General features: G+C 40.7%; 1 protein-coding gene across 1 annotated transcript; it reads left to right on the plus strand.

The window, feature by feature from the left end:
• Window positions 1-9: 9 nt before the first annotated feature.
• rtn4ip1 (reticulon 4 interacting protein 1) lies at window positions 10-20,892 on the plus strand. Its single transcript, XM_023282911.3, has 9 exons — window positions 10-498; window positions 4,783-4,934; window positions 9,258-9,326; window positions 9,681-9,805; window positions 10,139-10,187; window positions 13,396-13,532; window positions 13,737-13,920; window positions 19,896-19,988; window positions 20,506-20,892. Exons 1-9 carry the CDS (start codon window positions 216-218, stop codon window positions 20,629-20,631), a joined length of 1,218 nt encoding a protein of 405 aa, XP_023138679.2. The 5' UTR covers window positions 10-215; the 3' UTR covers window positions 20,632-20,892.
• The last annotated feature ends 3,667 nt before the right edge of the window (window positions 20,893-24,559 follow it).

Consider the following 24,559-nt stretch of genomic DNA (forward strand, 5'->3'; position numbering starts at 1 on the left):
CGAGCAGAAGGCATGATAGGAAGTAGAGGACGTTGTTTTGAAATTGCTCTAAACTTTGGAATTATTACATTTCCCGGAACGAGCAGTTAGATATTTCTGCGTGAAGAAAATGGTTCTAGTCAGACGGTAGTGGTGGGTTATAGAGAAGTTTTGTAGCTGGAGGTCCTCTGTGTCAGGGACTAAAAGCACCGTTAGCTCATTCAAAGACGGTCAAGATGAGTTCTGTCAGATGTCTGGCGTACAGCAGGTTGTTGTGTCACCTCAGTACATCACCACGTGTGCACACATCAGTTTCCAGTCATGGCATCCAGAGGAGACCGTTCAGCAGGTCCAGCAGATGCAGGACCATCATGCCAGCCTGGGTCATTGATAAGTATGGAAGCAACGATGTTCTCCGGTTCACCAGAAACGCTGCCTTCCCCATCATCGACTACCCCAATGAGGTCATTGTCAAAGTGTTTGCAGCAGGACTGAACCCGCTTGATGTCGGCATGAGAGGTGAGTGTGTCAGAATATGACAGAAAAAACTGAAAACAGATAAGCAAAAAATGTAAAGAAATCTAAAAACAGGCATTAAGCAAGTCAAACATGACAAACTGACAAGACAAACTGAAAGCAACCGTAGCAAATCAAAGCTGTTGTACAGTAATATTTCCAGTGGTATTCAGGGGAAACAGCTGTACAAATTGTGCAGGAATGTGCAAAATCTCACAGCATGTAGTGCAAGCAACTTGAATATGCAAAAAGATTTTAGTAATCCTATTTGAAAGCTGTGTGTTAATGTAACACAGTGTGGGCATAGGATTGGGGAGAGGTAAAGTCACCGGGATCTCTGGATGAAGCTGCTCCTTGGAAGGAGGTTCTGGTCCTGATGGACTCCTGCCAGATGGGAGTGTCTCTGACCGTTTCTGTCCAGCATAGGAGGGATCAGCAAACAGCCTTTGTAGCATGTACCAGTGTCCTGGAGGTGTACAGATCCTGGAGGGTCATTTCAGAGTCACCTTTAGGTTGACCAGATAACCCTGGCCCTTAGCGGGAGCAGAAGCATACCAGACGACGATGGAGGAGGTGAGGATAGACTCAGTGATGTAGGTGCAAAAGTGCACCATCACTGTTTTTGTCAGGTTGAAGTTCTTGAGCTGCAGCAGGAAGGACATTCTCCTTCAGTGTGAAGCAAGGAGAAACTCAGTAACATTACCTTCAGCTTTACAGATTGGGAGGTTTAATACTGAGGAGGGCGTCCGGTTTGGGGACCCCAGGATCACATCTTTGCTTTTCGCAGATGATGTGATTCTGTTGGCTTCCTCACATCATGACCTTCAGCAGCACTGGAGCGGTTTGCAGCCGAGTGTGAAGTAGCAGGGATGTGGATCAGCACCTCCAAGTCTGAGGCCATGGTTCTCTGTCGGAAACCGTTGGACTGCTCCCTCTGGGTTGGGGGGGAGTTGCTTCCCCAAGCGAAGGAGTTCAAGTATCTCGGCATCTTGTTCACGAGTGATGGGAAAATGGAGTGTGAGATGGATAGGCGGATTGGTGCAGCGTCAGCAGTAATGCGGGCGTTGTACCGAACCGTCATGGTGAAGAGAGAGCTGAGCCGTAAAGCGAAGCTCTCAATTTACCATCCATCTACGTCCCAACCCTCACCTATGGTCATGAGCTCTGGTAGTGACCGAAAGAACAAGATCGCGGATACAAGCGACCAAAATGAGCTTCCTCTGCCGGGTGGCTGGGCTCAGTCTTAGAGATAGGGTGAGAAGCTCAGACATCCGGAGGGAGCTTGGAGTAGAGCCACTGCTCCTTCACCTCTAAAGGAACCAGCTGAGGTGGTTTGGACTTCTGATTCAGATGACTCTGGAGAGGCTTCCTCTGGAGGTTTTCTGAACAAGTCCGCCTGGGAGGAGACCCCGGGGTAGACCCAGAACTCGCTGGAGAGATTATATATCTCGTCTGGCCTGGGAATGCCTCGGGATCCCCCAGGAGGAGCTGGAAAGCATCGCTGGGAGGAGGGATGTCAGGAATGACCTGCTTCACCTGCTGCCTCCGCAACCCGGCCCCAGATAAGCGGTAGACAATGGATGGATGGATGGATGGATGGATGGATGGATGGAAGGTTTAACACTACTCAGGAGAAGGACAGACTTTGTTTGCTGTGTAACTTAGGAGAAGTTGAGAATGAGGTTAATTTGATGTTTGATATGAAGGTAGCCGGGAGGTACTTTTCAGGAAGATGTCCTCTGTTTATTTTCGTTGGATGACCATGAAAAACTGGAGGAACCTTTTTCATGGCAGAGTTTCTTTGCCTGTCCTGGGATAAAAGGCAGCATATTTAGTAGTATGTATGTGTATGTTGGTGTCTTGTGGTGGCACGCTTGTGTGCATAACACGAAAATAAAGAAATCATATCATATACATGAGTTTTCTTGACAATGTAGCTGATGTTCATCGCCTTCATGAGGCTGATGATGGTGCCCAGAAAGCAGAAGTGCTCCACAGTGTTGACTGAGGAGTCACACAGCGCGATGGGGGTGAGAGGGGCCGGGTCCCTCCTGAAGTCCACTATAATCTCCACTTTCTGTAGAGCGTTGTGCTCAGAGTTGTTGTGACTGACACAAGTCACCAGATGATCAACCTCTTAGACTGAAGACTTGAGGTGCAGCTGTTGGTACACTGGAGAAAAGCAGCTGAAAGGACTCAGCTTTGGGAAGATCAAGTATTATAGTCTAAAAATCTGAAACATTTTTGCTCAGCTTCATGTGTTGCCTGCTGTCAGTAGAGCAGCAGGGATGATGGTGTGGAGAATAAAAGAAGTTTCGGAGACTCTGTTGACGATAACAGCAATGATTCAATTAAAAGTCAGGTCTGCATACCCAAGCTTTGGTAACGAAATGCTGTTTGACTGGAGATGGAAAGTTTTTCTAACTAACTGAGATGCAGTCGTGCTGTTAGACTGATGCTTGCTGTGTTCTGATATCTTTAAATAAAATCATGCAAACCGCCATCCTCTCTCTCACATCCTCAGCTTGTTTTTCCACTCTACCATCTACTGTGGGGGTGGATAGAGGGGGCTAACAGCAGTGAGCATGTCTGAGGTTTCTTAGTGTAAGTTTCACTGGATTGATTGTACTCTGACTGTGTTATACTGGAAGACATTCTTTTCATGTTAGTTGTGATGAAGTGATGAAATATGAAAACTTGAATCCAATAAACCATGTAGCCAGGTTGATAATCAGTAACATGAGACATGTTTTATTACATTACTGAGTGTTTGGGGTGGGAGGTTGCAGTCAGGATCCCAGTAGGACTGATCCACTGTGATTGAGAATGTCTCTGCACCTTATGTAGTTTACTACAACAGTTTTTTTAACTACCTGTCAAAATCACTTTAACCCTCCTGTTGTCCTCATTTACAGGCACCAAAAAATTGTTTCTTTGTCTGAAAAAAAATCCAAAAACTTAGCAAAAAAATTCCCCAAATTTCTGAAAATTTGTAAAATCTTCAGGAAGAAATTTCCAATAATTCCTTAAAAGTTTCCCCCAAAAGTTTTATTTAAAAAAAAAAATCCCCCAAATTTGGCAAGAAAATTCTTGTAAATATTTTCAAAAAATGAGTAAAAATCTTCCCAAAAAAATCCTAAAAATATCTAAAGTGATTACATATATATCAGTAAAATTTCTAAGATTTTCTTTAAGAACGTTCACCCAAAAAATGGTTGATTTTATGTGAATGTTCTTAAGAAACATTTTTAACATTTCTTTTTTTCCACCAAAAATGTTCAAAGATTTCCCAAAAATGTTGAAAATGTGGACATCAGAAGTTTCACTGTGAAAATATTTTTTTTTTCTCCACATTTTCAAACTTTAAAACGGGTCAATTTTGACCTGCAGGACGACACGAGGGTTTTATCATTGTGCCTTAAAATGTGTAAATACTTTATATTGACTTTGAATACATTTAGTGTTTCTATAGATATGTTTTGTTTGTAGTATTGTAGAGCCTGTGTTTTAGAGTATATACTAACCTTTAATGTCAATGTGGTTACTAACCCGCCTTTTTTGTTTTTTGTTGTATGTAAACTGCTGAATACTTGAATGTCCTGTGGGATTAATAAAGTATCCATCCATCCATCCATCCATCCATCCATCCATCCATCCATCCATCCATCCATCCATCCATCCATCCATCGTTAAAACAATCCATTATAATCTCCTGTGATTTCATGAATGGCATTAAAGGCCTTATCCTATTTTGAGCAATTAAATGACCAAAAAAGAATTCACATGCACTGAATCAGGACTTCCCCCTGTCAGCTGGTAATCCAGACTAGTACTTAAAGAGGCCAACACCCTCCTTAACAGAAGAAACTCAGGTTGTTAACTTAAGCAGGCGTGTAGAATTCTACAGTGTAAATCCAGACTGGAAGTGTCTTGTGTGGGACCAGTTAAGTGCAGCTGAGGCTGATGGTACCCAGCTGGAGGAGTACTTTAACGTAGGGCAGAACAATTTCTGTGTTTTTGAAATCACAGTACACCCATATCCAAATCACAGGTAAAATGATTCACAGCATGCAACTATGAATGGAGTATTGTGGTGCTACAGAGACCATAATCATAATCTCCAGATATAAAGGAACATAGTTGATACAGAATTCAGTACAAATCATTTTAATTTTTTTTGTTTCAGTAAAAATTAATTGTAAAAATGACCATTCCTGCTAAAATCTTGATTCATATTGCAGTGCCAGTGTCTATCCAGATAATAATCTTGTTCTCTGTCCTTGTCAGGTGGCTATGGTGCAGCTACAATGTCTATGAAGAGAGACCCTCTGAACATGAAGCAGTCGGGCAGCGAGTTCCCTCTCATCCTGGGAAGAGATGTGTCTGGGGTCATCATGGAGTGTGGCCTGGATGTGAAGTACTTCAGAGAAAGGGATGAGGTAAAGAAAGCAAATAGCACATTAGCAGAAGTGTGCACGAGTGAGTCATTTAAGAATATAGTACACGTGTTAACCGTGCAGTCATAAACATCCAGCTGCAGTCACAGTAAGAAAACAACTTAAACAAGACAGATTAGACGAGAAGCTTTCAGTCACATCACAAAATGGTGAAAACACAAAACCTGTGCTGATGTCTGATGTCACATGGCGATGGCTGAGTCAGTGTTTGTCAGGATCAGTGTTAGCATGTCAGAGGTGTAATAACGTGGGAGGGTTTTCTTGGCTTGTGTGAGGCTCGGTAATGCCGTCTGACCTTCATCACCACAGAGTGTTTGAGCGTTGACCTACTTCAGCTACTTCTGGCTACAGAGTATGCTTTGTCACTGTGATCTTTCTTCCAGGATTATACAAGGTCATCTGAGCCTGGCTTAGGAAAACAACATGACGTGACTCTTCTCCATATCTCAGCCCTAAACAACCTTGAGGAATGAGCTGAAATTAGCTCTGGCAGCACGCTGTGGGATTGTGTTGAGCCATGTGCAGAGTTTCCTCCGTGCTGCCTGGTGGCTGTCTGAACCAGAAATAGGATTCAGCACGTCGTTTATGTCATTTGTTGTTTCCAAGCTTGGCATTAATTCATAAAACACTGACAAAGCAGAGTGCAGTGTAATGCTTAATCAATTAGCTGATTAGTCAGTTAACATAAAATATAACAAAATAAAGTTAATTCAATTAAATGAGCCTTTTTTTGAGATCCTTTAAATGAGCTTTATGGTGTTATAATGCTGTTATATAATTTCTGCCACCATGTCTTCACCTCTCAGTAAATCCCAGCCTCTGACACTCCTACATTTGACCACTTAGCTCTCGTCAGCTGGAACAACACCAGAGCCAAAGTAATTCTAAATCAATTAACTAGAGGCTTCACTGAACCTTAATATACGGTGCACAGACACAGTAACTAAACCACTCTATATTTAGCATAACAAGGCCGCTGATACTTAGCAGGTTATCTGGAATCAGAAAGTGCTTTAGTAACTTAGAATTAAACAACCTCTGTTAATGCTGTCTGTAAGAAAATAACCTCATGAGCTGGTCAGGTAGCTAGGTAGGTAGCATGTGCAGCCCATCCATCTATTTCTAACTGTTTTATCCTGTGTAGGGGGCTGGAGTCTATCCCAGCTGACATAGGGTGAAACGCAGGGTGCACCATGGACAGGTTCAAGAATCAAAAATCAACAATCTTTTTAGTCATTATGTTTCCACACAGTGAAATTTTGATAGGTGACTCCCAGCTATAGATAAAAAATAGAAAATGGCACACTATATACAAATAAAATTTAAAAAACCCTCAAAAATATAAATATGTAAACAGAATTAGTGCACATGAGCAGTAGGATGAGTGTAAAGTGCAGTCCAGTGCAAGATTCAGTCCTTTATTGCACATAGTGTATCTCTTGTGTACGCAGGGGGGAAATGGATTGGACAGTTCTGGGATAAAAACTGTTTTTCAGTCTGGAAGTCAGAGTTTTTATGTTTCTGTACCGTTTGCCTGAGGGAAGCAGAACAAACAGTCCATTTCCTGGGTGGGTAAGATCAGCAGCGATACGTCGGGCCTTCTTCTGGACCAGGCACGTGTATATTGAGTCCAGGTCTGGAAGAGGACTTCCCACAATCCCCTGTGCCACTCCAACACAGGGAGAACATGCAAATGTCCTGACCCTGACATTCAAACCCAGGACCTTGTAGATTGTAGTGGAAACTAAGTCTCAAATCAGGGCCAGAGTCTATGACTTGACTGTGTTCCAATGTCTAAAAAGCTTCTTTGATGATCTTCAAAGAATCACCTGGAGAAGTCAGCATTCAGAGGCAGCAGGATTTACTGTCGACAGCAAGTCCAGGAGCAGTTCTTAGTAGTAATAACACCCCAAGAAATACTGAAGATACTGAGCTGAGCTGTGCATCTTTTATGCTGTGAGAGTTGGTCAGGGCGTATTACTGGAGAGATAGTTCTGACACCGTTATACTTTTCTACATCCATTGGTCAGATCTTGACATCAATTTATCAGATTTCACCCCTAGATCACACTTTACAGTGGATGTTAGGTTATCATCAGGTCATGTATTACAGAGAACCTGTCCAGACATTTTCAGACTCTGTCTCAGCCCCCCTGCACATTTTACCCCATTAGAGACAGATTTCATACATTTTACACCTTCATGTATTGTTATAATTCTGATACACCTCTTTTAAAAGTCATATTGCCTTAAGTATACACCATTATTTTTGAGTAATCCATATTTAATTGTTCTACAAAGCATGTGACCTGTCTTTATACCAAAAATACATGTTTTACACACCACACAGCATCAAAGCATCAGTCATTATTAGAATATTCATCATTATGTATTTTATACATACAGTCAAGTCTGAAATTCTTCATACCTCTACCAATTTTGGACATGCCACTTTTTGTTCAAATGTAAATAAAAACTGAGAAATAATTTTCTCCACAATGATGCTTTTGTACATTGTCATATTATCTTTTGGCAGAATCCTGTGTCATTAACAATCCCAAAAAACTTGCTGGTTGAATAAAAGTAACTTTAAGTCAAAATTTGCCAGGGGTGTGAATAATTTCAGGCCTGACTGTATATTTTAACTCCATTCTTCAGTCTAATAGCATTTGCCATAGTTATATCATGTTTTACTTTTAGCACATTGTACCCAAAAACTATTGCACTACCAGATGTGAGGAGACAGTGCTGTCGCCCATGAGCAGTGAATAGACTGTGGATAGACGAAACATCTGTGACGCCACCCACACTTTTCCTGAAGAGTGTCTTTGGAACTCAGCGTGGGGTCTGTCACCACACTGCTTCAAAACTGCTGTTCACAAAAACTTTGTTCATTTTATATACTGTTAATGGAACTGACTTGTTTTGAAGCCAGCCTCGTGCAAATTTAAAGAACTAGAGGTTCTGGCACTTTTGTGTTGCCTCATTTCACTCAGACCGGATGTTGCTTCTTAATGCAGCCGTGCAGAGCTAAATAAGTAAAAACTTCCATTATTTGTTATTTTCTCTGCACCATTTTAGCAGCATCAGCTGGATTGTTGATTTTAAATCATTTTGACGTTGTTGTCCTTCTAGCTAACATATTCTAACTAGCTAAATCTAGCAGCAGTGGCAGGAGGCATGGGATTGGCTGAAAGATGGAGGGACGTCTGAATGAGTCAGATTAGACACTTGAAATAGTGACGCTCATTTTTGACAGTGTTGTGATATTTATGGAACAGACAGCAGTTTCAGAATAAACCTTACTGTTAGTTGCAGTACATTTACTGAACAAAACATTGGTTATAGCAAGTTTTTAACTAAAGAAAGTCTGAAGTCCCTGATTCCATCTTCTTAAATGTAAATATTTTCTGGTTTCTTTTCTCCTGTGTGACAGTAAAATGAATATCTTAGAGTTGTAGACAAAACAAGACATTGGTCATCTTTGGCTTTTGAAACTGCCTGACATTCTCCTCCATTTTATAACACTGTGTAGACCAAACAGCTCATGGATTAATTAGAAAAATAATTGTTAGTTGCAGCACTAGTTTACACACAGTTTCATCTCAGATACGATTAAAATCATACGTTTTCTTCTTTACTAACCCCATGTGTTTGTGTGAGGGTTAACTGGGACTTTAAATAGGCCTGTTTTATCACTTCATGAAGTCATATCTACTTTTTCTAACCTCATATTTGCTGACTAACATAGTGACTCATATGTGACATTACACATGTTGCTGCACTTTAGAGAAGTGATTTGATGCACTCTTGTGCAGTCTCAATATATGAAATAACTGCGTACATACAGTACTGTTAAAAAGTTTGGGGTCACTCAGACCATTTCATGTTTTCCATGAAAACTCCCACTTTTATCCATGTGCTAACATAACTGCACAAGGGTTTTCTAATCATCAATTAGCCTTTCAACACCATTAGCTAACACAATGTAGCATTAGAACACAGGAGTGATGGTTGCTGGAAATGTTCCTCTGTACCCCTATGGAGATATTCCATTAAAAATCAGCTGTTTCCAGCTAGAATAGTCATTTACCACATTAACAATGTCTACACTGGATTTATCATTCATTTCATGTCATCTTCATTGAAAAAAACAGTTTTTCTTTCAAACATAAGAACATATCTCAGTGACCTCAAACTTTTGAACAGTAGTGTATGTATATATGTGGATAATGTAGATGAATATGGGTTCTGTTTTGTGAATCTGTTGGTATTAAATGTTGCATTGCTGTGTGTCTCCTTCAGGTGTGGGCTGCTATCCCACCATGGAAGCAGGGCAGCTTGGCTGAGTTTGTGGTTCTGAGTGCCAATGAGGTAAGCTGAACATCTGCGCTGCTGTTTGTGCATTTCTCAGCTTTGTGTTTAGATGTGCTTCTGTTTGTGGGAAGTTCATATATTCATCAGTATCAGATCTGGGTCATCAGTTTCCTCTTTGTTGATTGTGGTTTGTTCTGAGTGACACGGGTCACCGGTTTCAACATTAGTAAGCCAAATATGTAGCAATGTTTCATTACTTAAAATAAAATGCAGCCTACTTATTGCTGCTAATTTAAAATGTGAAGATGAGCTAAATCTAATCATGAAGACTAACCACATGTGTCACAGAAAGGTGTTGGGACAGTGCTGCTCTTCTAACTGCATCTGTTATTAATCTGTGTTTTTGCTTAGGTTTCCCACAAACCAAAGTCCTTGAGCCACACAGAGGCAGCAGCCATTCCCTACGTGGCAACCACCGCCTGGTCAGCTCTGGTTAATACTGGTGGCCTCAGTAAGGACAACTGTGCCAACAAACGGTGAGGGAATGTGGACAGACACTGCTGCAGGCACACAAAATTTCCTCCCGTTGTTAATCCCTGTCCACCTCAAAGAGCTCCCTGTCTTTGATCTAGTCAATTATTCCACTCATAGCTCCTTCTGAGCCCCTTTCTGAGTGCTCCTTAATGAGCCTCTGTGTGATGTGATCTGGTCGTCTGGCAGCAGCTCCGATGCTCCTTTACACTGCAGTGAACTTGACACAGTAAAGCTCAGAGTGGCTTTGACATGAATCTTCATGAGGGAGGTTCTGTGTGGAAATAGTGCAGAACACATTGTTGACACATACATTGTGCTTTCCCTCTGCCCCGCAGGATTCTGATCCTTGGAGGGTCAGGAGGAGTGGGAACATTTGCTATACAGGTATGTATGAAAAAGTGGATGATGATGGCCAAGCAGCTTATTTTACATATTATGTTATTGGGGGAGGGCTGCACAGTGACCTGGTGGTGAGCACTGTTGCCTTGCAGCTAGAAGATCCCCGGTTCATGTCCCAGCCTTCCTGGGATCTTTCTGCATGGAGTCTCCATGTTCTCCTGTACATGTGTGGGTTTTCTCCAGGTTCTCCAGCTTCCTCCCACAGTCCAGAAACATGCTGAGGTTAATTGGTGATTCTAAATTGTCCGTAGGTGTGAATGTGAGTGTGATTGTTTGTCTCTATATGTAGCCCTGTAATACTCAAACTCAAACTCAACTTTATTTATAAAGCGCTTTAAACAGCAGCCGCTGAAACAAAGTGCTGTACAATAAACAATAAATTAAAACATTAAAACAATAAATAAAACATAAATAAAACATACACATATTAAGACAGCAGCACAATAAAACAGAAGCAGAGTCTCATGCTGTGTTAAAAGCCAGTGAATAAAAATAAGTTTTAAGTTTTGTTTTAAAAACCGCCAGTGATGGAGCCTCTCTGATGTGCATGGGGAGATTATTCCACAATCTGGGAGCAGCAACAGAGAAGGCTCTATCTCCTCTGAGCTTCCTCCTAGACCTCGGAACCTCCAGAAGCAGCTGACCAGCTGATCTGAGGGTTCGTGAGGGGGCATGAGGATGGAGCAGCTCAGAGAGATAGGGAGGGGCCAGACCATTTAAGGCTTTAAAAACAAATAAAAGAACCTTAAAATCAACCCTAAAGCGCACGGGGAGCCAATGGAGGGAAGCTAAAACAGGTGTAATGTGCTCATATTTTCGAGTGGTGGTTAAAAGAAGGGCAGCAGCATTTTGAGCCAACTGGAGACGCGCTAGGGCAGACTGGCTAGCTCCAAGGTATAGTGCATTACAATAATCCAACCTGGTTGTGATAAAAGCATGGATCACCATTTCAAAGTGCTCTGGTGTTAGAAAGGGCTTCACCTTGGCTAACTGTCGCAGGTAAAAGAAGCTAGCCTTCACCATGGCACTGATTTGATGGTCAAGTTTAAAATCAGAGTCCATTTTAAAACCCAGGTTGGAAACCACTGGCTTAACATAGTGAGCCAGGGGGCCCAAGTCAACAGGGGGAGACTCACAAGGGCCGCTGGGACCGAACCCCATGACCTCAGTTTTCTTTTCGTTAAAACATAAAAAATTTAAAGCCATCCAGGCTTTAATGTCATCAAGGCAGGACAGGAGCGGTGTGACCGATTGAGAGTCTTTCTTTTTCAACGGCACATAAATTTGTGTGTCATCCGCATAAAAATGGAAGGCAATGCCATGCTTCCTAAAGATGGATCCCATAGGAAGTAGGTATAAGGAAAAAAGAAGAGGCCCTAAAATTGAACCCTGCGGGACCCCAAAAGACAACGGAGCAGGGGGGGATTCAAAGATGTCGAGGCTCACACTCATAGTTCTGCCAGTTAAATAGGACCTAAACCACTGCAGTGCACTACCACTAATGCCCACCAAGTGCTGCAAACGAGATATTAAAATGTTGTGGTCCACTGTGTCAAATGCAGCAGTTAAATCCAGAAGAACAAGCACCACATAATCCCCAGAGTCGTTTGCCAGGAGAACATCATTAAAAACCCGTAACAGTGCTGACTCCGTGCTATGCAGAGTCTTAAAACCAGACTGAAAAACCTCCAGTACATTGTGCTCATCTAAAAAGGACTTCAGCTGGGCATGAACAACTTTCTCAAAAATTATGGAAAGAAAGGGCAACTTGGAGATTGGTCCGAGTTAGATAAAACCGTGGTGTCAAGGCCAGGTTTCTTAAGCAGTGGTTGGACTACAGCGTGTTTAAAACTGGTGGGTACCACGCCAGTGGACAGACAGCTATTAATGACGGTTAAAACTGACTGCCCAATACATGGAAAAACCTCTTTTAAAAAATGAGGCGGGATGGAGTCATGAGGGGACCCTGATGGCTTTATGTGGCTGACAATGTCTATCAAAAACGACAGAGTAACAGGATGCTTCTTGGCAAACCGGTTTGGGAGCATTTAAAACAGAGTTAATAGTATTAAATAAAACTCGAGGGTTGTGGCGGTTTGACTCAATGACTCCAGCTAAGTGAGCCCTTTTGGCTTCCTTAACCACAGTCTGATAGTCTCTCCAGCAGTCTTTTAAAATTAAAAACGACTGTAATAGACTGTTACCTGTCCAGGTGTCCCCTGTCTTCACCCTCAATCAGCTGGGATAGACTCCAGTCCCCCATGACCCTGATGAGGTCTAAGTGGTGTATAGATGATGGATGGATGGATGGATGGATGGATGGATGGATGGATGGATGGATGGATGGATGGATGGATGGATGGATGGATGGATGGACTACTGAGGGTAGAGTAATGGGCAAACAGTGGCAATATTGTTCATGACATATGAAATATTCAACACAAACTGTGCAAAACATGAAGGGCTCTAAATACTGTTTTAGGCTGCAACAGCAACAAAAACAAGGTCTATATTAAATCTAGTTTATTTAATTTAATCAACTGTTCCTTGTATCATTTCTGATGGATAAGTCCTGATAAATCCTCAGTGGTGGATTTGTAGTAGGATCACAATCATGTGATCGTCAGCAGGCAGCTGACGTAGTGTTCACTTGTTGTCATGGTTACAGTGACGCCGTGCCACTATCTCACAAAGATACAGTAATCTTTAACAAATCTGTGGATCCAGACTATAAGCTGCATCACTGCCAAAATCTAATCACTTGGTCCTTGAGTCATTTCTGACCTTCACTGGAAATGTAATCCAAATCAGTTTGTCTGTTTTTGAGTAATGTTGCTAACAGACAGACAGACAGACAGACCAACGCAGATCATCACATAACTCCGCCGTTCCTTGGCAGAGTAAAAACACTAGGTTTCTGAAGTCTGTGTGGCCTGTCCGCCTTCAGATTGTGTCACTCACCTTGACCTGAATACTGTAGCTGACTTTACTCAGAAGTACGATTTAATCTTATTAAATCTACATTCTCCTTGCCCTTCAAACATTTGGTCCTTACAGTGACTCAACCATTTGTTCTGTAGTTAGGACTTGAGGGATGCAAATTATAGCAAATCTATATCACCTTTGACACACAGTAGCCCCAATAAAGGAGCTGATATTAGTGAATAACACCAGTACTGTTATTTGTATGCAGATGTTGAAGGCCTGGGGAGCCCATGTGACTGTAACCTGCTCCCAGAATGCCGAGCGGTTTGTCCGGGAGCTCGGAGCGGATCACGTAGTCGACTACACCGCTGGACCTGTTGAAGAGCCCCTCAGTGAGCTGGACAAGTAAGAGAATCCCCCACAGATAATCCTCCCTGCTGCTGCTGCACTCAGCTCGTTAGCGTGGGAAAACTGAGCCCTTTCATTTTCTACCAAACTTAATCTTTCTCTTCATTGTTTTATCTGCCCAATTATCCTTTTTTCCCACTTTTTTCATGCAGAACCACCCCACACTTTTGTGTCTCTGCTTGTGTCTCTGTTACACTCAAGATTTGACCTGATCCTGGATAATGTCGGGGGCGACACAGAGCGTTGGGCGCTGAGTCTGCTGAAGCCTTGGAGTGGCAGCAAGTATGTCACCCTCGTAACACCCTTCCTCCAGAACACCGACAGCCTGGGCGTGGCTGACGGCATGATGCAGACTGCAGCTACGGTGGCCACCAAGGCTCTGAAGGTAACCATAGATACCGATGTCTGGCTGATGACGTATTTATTGTTGTTCCCCCTTATCTGAACTAACTGTGTTAAAAACAGTATTTCCACAGTGAAACTTCTGATGTCCACATTTTCAACGTTTTTGGGAAATCTTTGAACATTTTTTGGTGGAAAAAAAGAAATGTTAAAAATGTTTCTTAAGAACATTCACAAAAAAATCTACCAAAATCCAGCGAATTTCGCTAGATTTTGGTTGATTTTTATGTGAATGTTCTTAAAGAAAATATTAGAAGTTTTACTGATATATATGTAATCACTTTAGATATTTTTAGGACTTTTTTGGAAGATTTTTACTCATTTTTTGAAAATATTTACAAGAATTTTCTCTCCAAGTTTGGGGGATTTTTTAAAAATAAAACTTTTATGGGAAACTTTTAAGGAATTATTGGAATTTCCTTCCTGAGGGTTTTGCAAATTTTCAGAAATTTGGGGAATTTTTTGCTGATTTTTGGATTTTTTTCAGACAAGGAAACATTTTTTTTGGTGCCTGTAAATGAGAACAACAGGAGGGTTAAAAGTAGACATTTTGTGAATATTTTGCTATCTACAGTTGAATCAACAGTTTTCACTAGTTTCTTTTCAGATTTCACAAAAGCTCATTGAATGCTTTGTTATGTAACCAGCAGCTACAAGTCATCTCAGTATTAACGATCTATTATAGTAAATGTATATTGCATTATTTAGATTGTTGATGTCACTTTTGTTCTTTTCCTGCATTTACTTGCAGGACTTCAACTTGTAATAAAATGGGGCTAGACAATTCATCAAATATTAATACCAGTCACAATGTAGTGAATGTGAAACTGTGATGTTAAAGTTTATAATGGAGGATCTTTTCCTAGCTAGTGTCTACCAGAACCTGCTTGAGAGATGATGGGTAATATTGGTAAGATGCAGTGTTTATGGCTGAGCAGATGTTCAGCAAGTGAGGCGTTTTGGGTTTATTTATTTCATTACTCCACCAAGGAATGCGGTGGAGTGATGATCTGTGTCTGTTAGCAACATCACTTTTTTTACTCCTGGAAACCTATTTATGTAGTTCTAATTGCAGGGTAAAAGCAGTTGAGTGGACTCTAAGATTTACTATCAGTCTTATGTTAACACTAATTGCAGCTTTTTACCATTGGTTTGTGACTTTTAGTGTGTTCTCAATTGCTGCCAGTTCCTTTTTTAAATGATTTATATCAGGACAGGCAAAAAATGAAACTCTGTCTTGATTAGTAGACCTGCTGTCGTGTAGGCCAGTATGATACTGGTGGATGTTATCTGTTTAATTGTGCTGTAAGCATCTTTAATTGTAAAATTTCTCCGAAGCGATAGTACAAATCATTGTGTGAAATCATTATTCATCGAGGTCCTCAATGAAAGCGCCCTAAAGTCTGACTTCCTACCTGGATATCTACTATATCATGAACAAGTGGATGGAAAATCATAGAGACATGAACACCACGGCCACCTCAGATCTTAACTGAGAATAACTAAACACTAGGGCTGTCAAAATGAACGCGTTAATGTGGATTAATCCATCATCATGATTAATCAGATTAAACATTTTAACGCAGTGAACGCATCTGCTGTGCAGAATGACTCAAAATCCCTGAACGACTCTGGCAGTGCATTTCGGGCAGTTTGTCCAAGTAGACTTACCGTCATGCATACTGCTGCACATGCACAGATGGGCAGTTGATCCAGTCGTGGCAGAACCAACCTACTGGAAATGGAAGACGCTAAACAGCATGTTGGCCGTCTCAGTGGGAAATGTGAATGCAAAAAATATGTTTCTTGTTAACATGAACCTTTAAAGGTGTTTAATAAACATGTTATGTGAATTTATATTCGCTTCTTTCTAGAGTCTGTTTGCTCATGCAAAATGAAACGCCATTAATGTAGATTAAAAATGAATGATATTTAATCGCAATTTATTGGAATGAATCCACAGCAACCCTGTGATTAATCTGATTAAAAATCAGTTGTTTGACAGCACTACTAATCACGTATTGGAGTGATCTGGTTCAAATATCAGATTACAAACTGAGAGGAACTGTGAGAGAATGCCACAGTCATTTCCTTTCAGATAAAAGAGGAAGCTGTTCATTGCTGATACCTCAGATGTTGTGATATTTTCCAGCCTCATAATGTCTGTAGTGTGAACAGTTACTAAGATACATGTTTCTGAACATTTAGCGTCATTAACAAGGTGCAGGTCAGGATGAATCAGGGAAAATATAAAATCCATCATTCACCACAGACTAGTGTCACAATCTGTAGTAACATCGACACACACACACACGCACACACGCACACACGCGCACACACACACACACACACACACACTATAGGAAGCAGCATTCTGTGGGTGTACCCACTGTGGTAAAAACCATGCAGAGCAAAGTTTGCATTCAGTGCTTTTGTGCATGCATTGGTGTTTCTACCTCCTCCACTCAGCTCTTGACCACACAATCCACAGCATGAATTTGCTGGCATGTATCACTGCCGTTTGAAGTGGTATTAATTCATGCTAATAGATGTCTCTGTGTAGCAGTGGAAGACAAGCATGTCCCCACTATTGGTTGATGTAGTTTTCTATTTAGTAGGAATTACATGGAGACGGATTAAAGGTAACATAGGTCTGCTGGACATTCAGAGGAACTTTTTGGGATGTTGTTTTGGCTGTATTTGGGAGTTAAATCACTGAGTAACCAGTGAACCCCAGTACTGTGAGGTTCAAGCATAATGTGGGCATGTTTCAGTGATTTTCATTACAATGTAAAACAACAGCGAAACTGTGGCTTTACATGCTTCTTCCTGTAACAGGATGTTTGAAGGAAGATGGGCAACTTAAGAAAGTAGTTCCGTGTTTCTTAGGCTTTGCTCATGGTCTTTAACTTTCCCATATTCTGGAGGAATTCTGGCCACAGCGACCCAGGTGTAGATCAACACCACTATTTTTCCACTTAGCGTTGGACTGTTGATGTCTGTAGTTTCTCAAAAGCCAAAATTATTTATTTATTTATTTTTTGAAACTGTTCTAATTTGCATTTTTTTTACTAGCCCATAATTTTTAGTAGTGTTGAGTGTCTTAGGGTGTTTTAACACAGAATTTCAGTCTAGCCTCTCCTGGTTTTCAGCAGCACCCAGCAGTTCTCAGCAAGCCAAGATAAACCCAACTTTTTCTTTTAGAATGGACGAGACACTTTCCCTGTTCTGCTTCTTGTTCTGTGTAGAGTTGTGTGACGGTGTTAAACTAAGCGGTTTACCCCTGAGGTTGACACACACACACATAAAACTTTGTGTGTGTGTGTGTGCAGGTGTTTGTGCGCATGCATGTGTGTGTTTGTGTGCACACACAGACACTGAGTTTCTTTCCTTCCTTTGCAGCATATATTGAAAGTTACAGTGTCTTCTCCCTCTACTACCTCTCTGAATCCCTCACCTCTTCTTCTTAGCTGTAATCAGTTAGGACAGTGTGTGTTATGTAGTGCGGTGCCTCAGAAAATTTCATTCTATTTCTGTTTCCATAGAAATGGAAAGAACAGCCAGGGGGCGCCGCTCAACAACGTCTGAAACTCTTTCAGTAGAATTGTGAATGGTTTATCTTTCTGTTCACGGTCACACCTTGTGCCTCAGGTACTGTAAGAGAAGAAAGCGTGGGAGGTGTACCCCCACAGGGAGGATCTGATGCACACCGTCATTGTCTGTCATTAGCCCCACACCATCCCTGTAATCAGAACAACAATCTCTCAGTGATTGTCAGACGGAAGCTGCAGAAGATTTTTATTCCCAGCTGCTGATGTATTATTTCAGCATTTTACTGTCACAGGTACAAGTTCTGAAATTCTCTGAGGGCCCATGTGGCTTTAAGGAGCTGCAGGTAACTGAACGACACTTGAAGCAGAATGACGACAGTTCTGTGGAAAAAGAAAGGGAAGGTGATGTACTTTGTGGGCATTTAAACAGGACGCAAAATATACTGTATATATGCCCAGTCTATTTCATGTTTTCCATGAAAACTCCCACTTTTTTCTGGTTTCTTTTCTCCTGTGTGACAGTAAAATGAATATCTTAGAGTTGTAGACAAAACAAGACATTGGTCATCTTTGGCTTTGGAAACTGCCTGACATTCTCCTCCATTTTATAACACTGTGTAGACCAAACAGCTCATGGATTAATTAGAAAAATAATTGTTAGTTGCAGCACTAGTTTACACCCAGTTTCATCTCAGATACGATTAAAATCATACGTTTTCTTCTTTACTAACCCCATGTGTTTGTGTGAGGGTTAACTGGGACTTTAAATAGGCCTGTTTTATCACTTCATGAAGTCATATCTACTTTTTCTAACCTCATATTTGCTGACTAACATAGTGACTCATATGTGACATTACACATGTTGCTGCACTTTAGAGAAGTGATTTGATGCCCTCTTGTGCAGTCTCAATATATGAAATAACTGCATACATACAGTTTAGGGTCACTCACAATTTTATGTTTTCCATGAAAACTCCCACTTTTATCCATGTGCTAACATAACTGCACAAGGGTTTTCTAATCATCAATGAGCCTTTCAACACCATTAGCTAACACAATGTAGCATTAGAACACAGGAGTGATGGTTGCTGGAAATGTTCCTCTGTACCTCTATGGAGATATTCCATTAAAAATCAGCTGTTTCCAGCTAGAATAGTCATTTACCATATTAACAATGTCTACACTGGATTTATCCATATTTATTTTTCATTTAGTGTTATCTTCATTGGAAAATAAGGACATTTCTGTAAGGAGTGTGTAAATTTGTGCTGTGCAGATTTCAGACTTGGTTGTCCTCATTTGTAAATAGGCCTGAAGGAAACATGTTAAATAATAATAATAAAAATATTAATAAGGTCAAACATAACAAAAGACTGAGTCATTTCATTGCTCCTTTTGTCAGGAGTTGCAGGGATTCCTGCTCTGTTGTTAAAGGCTGAAAGGACGTGACCTTCTTCTCCTGCGAGGCACCTGACACACTGAGACTGTTTGGGTGTAGAACAGACAGCAGTGGAGTTTCCCATTACAGAGACAATAGCATTAGTATTTCTGTATTGTATGTATATAATGAAAAGTTAGGGAACAGACTTGTATACTACGCCTAAAGTTCTAGCCCTATATACTCACAGTGTGTGATCTGCTATCTCTGCAGTACTGGGTCAGTTCTGCTGCCACACAAAGTTCTAACACATTTTACTCCTTTTATTAGGGTGCACTTCTTTTATTCAGCATTAAATCTGTTTGGAACATATAGTAAGTGATTTCTGATTTACTACAGAGAGGAAATAAAGTATAATCAGATCACCTGTATTTAGTGGTGTCCTGAAAACACAAACCATTTCTATGCATCAAACTTTTCACTTGCCTGAAGGAAAAGAATCGTTACACAACCTCAACCCTGATAACTGACATGGAAAAAAGACAGATACATCTTAGCTTACATGGCCTATATATGCACAGACATTCTTCACAGATATGTAGGCGCCTCCCTAGATAATGTTTGTTTGGCTAAAAGCTAAGAGGCTCATAAACATGTTGCATCTCAAATACAACATTAATTTGCTTCAGAACTGTAAGACTTTTGGCCGGTCTGTTTGGTAGGCAACAGTGGAGTAATTTAGTGTTGTCGTATCACAATTAAAGGAGAATCATAAAATCATCAGACTGGGTCAGTGATGCCCGTTATACAATGATCTATAGTCCGTGAGTATTAACCATCATAAGCTGCCCACAGTCGACCAAATAACGCTGTGGTGTATGTCAGGTAAAACTCCTGAAAAACAAATGGTAAGAAGACAAAGTTTTTGATTAGTTTACTTTACATACTCTACAGTATATCAGATATAAAAAGACTTACTGTACTTTTTTTTAACTGTCATGCCTTCTCTGTGGATCTGTTTTCTTGTAGCACCTGGTTAAAGGAGTTCACTACCGCTGGGGATTCTTTGCTCCTAGTGGTCCAGCACTGGATGAAATAAGGGACATGGTGGATGCAGGACAGGTATAATGCCACATTTATCCTCACTCATCTGTCCACTGACTATGAGTCAGGACAAACTGACTTCTGTTTCCTTCCATGCTTATTGTTGTTTGCTCATTAAAAGCTCATAAAAATGTACAAATGTGATTCGAGGTGGCATAGCAGTTCTTTTAATTATTCACTGTCTTGTGAGTCACACATAATCTAATATAATTCACTAAAGGCATTTCAGATTTAAAAGGCTGATCCAGTGTGGTAGTTTACACTGTCTGATGTGTACAGCTGAGGTGTGTCTCATTCTCTATGCAGATGACTCCCCTCTATCTATATAAGCTGGTCACTTCAACATGCTCCCACTAAAACACAGTTTAAATTGATAAAAATGAAGCAAAATATTTTGAAGAAGTCTTGCATGACAGAAAGTTCTCATCCACCTGTACAAGCCTTAGCATCATTTCTATCATTAAAGACAATCCACTACTAGGAAGGAAGGCTTGTGTGACCTCTGCTCAGCCCTCCTCTATCTGCTCTCTATCAGATCCGGGCCGTTGTGGACGAGACGTTCAGCTTCTCGCAGGTTCCTCAGGCCTTCGATAAGGTGGAGAAAGGTCACGCCCGAGGAAAGACTGTGGTCGAGATCAGCAAAGGAGGGGAGGACTTATAACACTGACTCTGGGAACGTGTACAGTTATGAAACAGACTGAATTTAATTTAAAATCAAGGTTGAAGCTCATCATACACACAAGTACATCACAGAAGGTTACTACTGTTGGTGCCTGTCCAAAGTGTGGCTTTTGTATTTTAATTAGGAGTTTGGTTACTGGCGATGTACATAAAAGCACTCCAGCTGCTGTGTATGTCTGCTTTAAAATGTCTGGCATTTTATATTGATCCGATGAATAATAAATAAGCTACTGAAAGGAAAGTCTTGAAAATACTGTCAGTTTGTTTAAAGCTCAGTTGTGAGATTTATAATTAGATGTTAGATGTTTGACTGGCTCAGAAAACATTATTAGTTACGCAGTCACTGTTGAAATCGAATGGACTGGGTGAGAACTTCACATGGAACACAGTACACCTGCTCATTCATGCAATCAGCCAATCATGTCGTCTTAAAATGTGTACAACAAAAAAAACAGAAAACAAGCAGTGACCAGCAGGTTTGCAGACAAAAGTCCTGATCTGATGCGATATATCTCCATTTCCACTGATTCTGCAGATGGTAGCTCATGGCATGAATCCATGGAGCCAGCTTACCTCGTGTAGAAAGTTCAGGCAGCTGCTGGTGCTCTCGAGGCTGTTGCATTCTTTCTGTGAACAAAGGTGCAGACTGGTGTGGATAGTGTAAGAAAAGTTTTATTGGCACAGTTTAGCCCTTAATACCAGTCAGTCATTGTTTAAATGCCACAACTTGCCAGAGTTTTGTTCTGACCGCAGTGGATCATCCTCTAAAGCACGGGTGTCAAACTCATCTTAGTCCAGGTTCCACATTCAGCCCAGTTTGATCTCCAGTGTTCCGGACCCGTTAAATTACAGCATAATAACCTATGAATAACCACAACTCCGAATTTTTTGTTTGTTTTAGTGCAAAAAGTACATTCTGAAAATGATCACACTTAAGGAATTATCTTATTACAAAACATCATGAACAACCTGAAATTTCTTAAGAAAAATAAGTGAAATTTCAACAATATCATGCCTCAGTTGATCATTTCCACATTACAACTTCCAGATCACAGAGTGTCTACAAAGGAACACAACATTTAGTCACAGCTATCTGGAACTGATTATATAGTATTTTACTTTATGATCAAAACAACTTGTCATGGTCTAGAAATTATTTTAAAATTCTAGTTTTTCAAATTTACAATCTGCAGTTAAAGTCTTCTCTGCAGTTTTTCCTGCGAGCTGGATTGGACCCACTGGAGGGCTGATTTTGGCCCATGGGCCCCGTGTTGGACACTCCTGCTCCAAAGCTCGTTTCCACGGTGATGCTTCACACCACAAAGTGAAAGTGAAGCTCAGTGGACTTGAGTGGCCTCCTCAGTCAGCAGGTGTGAATCCTTTGGGTTGTGGTTCAACAGGAGATTGGCAGATTGAATGTGCAGCTGAGAAATCTGCAGAAACTGTGATAAATCATGTTATAAAACTAACAGTTCATTCCAGCATGCAGCTAACTGAAGTGTACCTCAAGTAACACCTTTAAAGAACCAAAGAGCTTCCGTAAATCAGTAAATAGAATTCCCTCATTAGTTGACCTCAGCATGATGATGAGGAAGAAGAATGTATCATATGTTTTGTTTTGTTGTTATTTCAAATAGAAATGATCAATTTTAAAGAACAGGTTTTATTGTTTCTATGAAACATTTGGGTTCGATTATCTACCAACAGTTTTTAGTTTAATTTTATGGTACAGCTTGTGATACCTGCTCAATCATAAACTCATAAATCAAATAAAGCATAACTCAGATAATTAAAATAAACCTTTTTTTTATTTTCATTTGTGTGACCAAGTATATCCTATTAAAAAGTACATTTATTCTAATAATCATTTGTTTTTCTTTGGGAATAAACTTCGTGTCACAAGCTGGATTCAGAAAGTTAAAGTTAGAACTTGTCATAGCTGCTCAATTAGTGATGAAAGATCAATGAAAAGAACTTTTTAAAAGTCTTCAGACCAAGTTTTTCATATTAACATGCATTTCATATGTTTTCTTATAATTGTGACCTGAAACTGCATGTGCTTCAGAAAATATCAGTAGTTAACGTTTGATTATTATTTTTTGGTAATGAGTGCTCAGAAATAGTACTTTTCATGACAGCTTCACTTTTTCTCATATTTCAGTTCTGACTCAGTGGAATCATTAGAAATAACAGTGAAAATGCCAGTCTTTTATCTTTGATAGTTCATGAGATGTCGTCCTTCCATCATCTATACACTGCTTTATCCTCATTAGGGTCTCTGAGGGGCTGGAGTCTATCCCAGCTGACACCTGGACAGGTAACAGTCTATCCCAGCTGACACCTGGACAGGTGACAGTCTATCACAGGTTCACCTGGACAGGTAACAGTCTATCCCAGCTGACACCTGGACAGGTAACAGTCTATCACAGGTTCACCTGGACAGGTAACAGTCTATTACAGGTTCACCTGGACAGGTAACAGTCTATCACAGGTTCACATGGACAGGTAACAGTCTATCACAGGTTCACCTGGACAGGTAACAGTCTATCACAGGTTCACCTGGACAGGTAATAGTCTATCACAGGTTCACCTGGACAGGTAACAGTCTATCACAGGTTCACCTGGACAGGTAACAGTCTATCACAGGTTCACATGGACAGGTAACAGTCTATCACAGGTTCACCTGGACAGGTAACAGTCTATCACAGGTTCACCTGGACAGGTAACAGTCTATCACAGGTTCACCTGGACAGGTAACAGTCTATCACAGGTTCACCTGGACAGGTAACAGTCTATCACAGGTTCACCTGGACAGGTAACAGTCTATCACAGGTTCACCTGGACAGGTAACAGTCTATCACAGGTTCACCTGGACAGGTAACAGTCTATCACAGGTTCACCTGGACAGGTAACAGTCTATCACAGGTTCACCTGGACAGGTAACAGTCTATCACAGGTTCACCTGGACAGGTAACAGTCTATCACAGGTTCACCTGGACAGGTAACAGTCTATCACAGGTTCACCTGGACAGGTAACAGTCTATCACAGGTCTACACAGAGACAAACAATCACACTCACATTCACACCTACGGATAATTTAGAATCACCAGTTAACCTCAGCATGTTTCTGGACTGTGGGAGGAAGTCAGAGAACCCAGGAAGGCTGGGACATGAACAGGGGATCTTCCAGCTGCAAGGCAACAGTTTAACCACTGATCCACTCTGCAGCAGAGATGTTGTCATGTTTATCTAAAATTTCACAGATACTGTGAAGTATCCATAGTTTATGATAAAGAAAAGTATTTGATGTATCAAGCTAGCATCTCATCACAAAGATCTTTTTAAATATCCATTTTATATGTTTTATATACATATCAGAGATGGTGGAGCTGAAACTGTTGTAAAATGTGATGATTTCAGACTGGAGGACCCTGTAGAAGTAGCACCTGATAGGAAATGGAGTCAGTGGAGACCTTTAAAGTTCCATTCCGTTCCATTCAGCTCATAATGGAGACGATAACCTCCAGTGAAGACATCCGCTGCCTCTGCTGGTGTCAAATTTCTGACACTGTAGAACAAGCTCCACTGGTTCCACTTTGTCCTTAAAGGTTTAAATGGCTTCACAACAATATGTCACTTATCTAAAAGAGAATAAAGTTCCATATTTAGCGGTTGGACAAAATAACATAATCGCCTGCTAAAATGATAAACTTCTGTTTTTATTATGCTGTTGGTTGTAATGTTTGTTGTTTTAGTATTTTGGTTTTTGCTATATTGTGAGCAAAAAGTAAATTTTTTAATCAAAACATAAATCTGTTTATTTTTTTGCATCAGATCATATTAGAAGGTTTACATGACAAGTAGCCTGTTGTTTTTTGTGTATTTTCTAAAAAAAAAAGACACGGCA

The sequence above is a fragment of the Amphiprion ocellaris genome, chromosome 20, assembly GCF_022539595.1.
Source record: "Amphiprion ocellaris isolate individual 3 ecotype Okinawa chromosome 20, ASM2253959v1, whole genome shotgun sequence".
Classification (NCBI taxonomy): Eukaryota; Metazoa; Chordata; class Actinopteri; family Pomacentridae; genus Amphiprion; species Amphiprion ocellaris.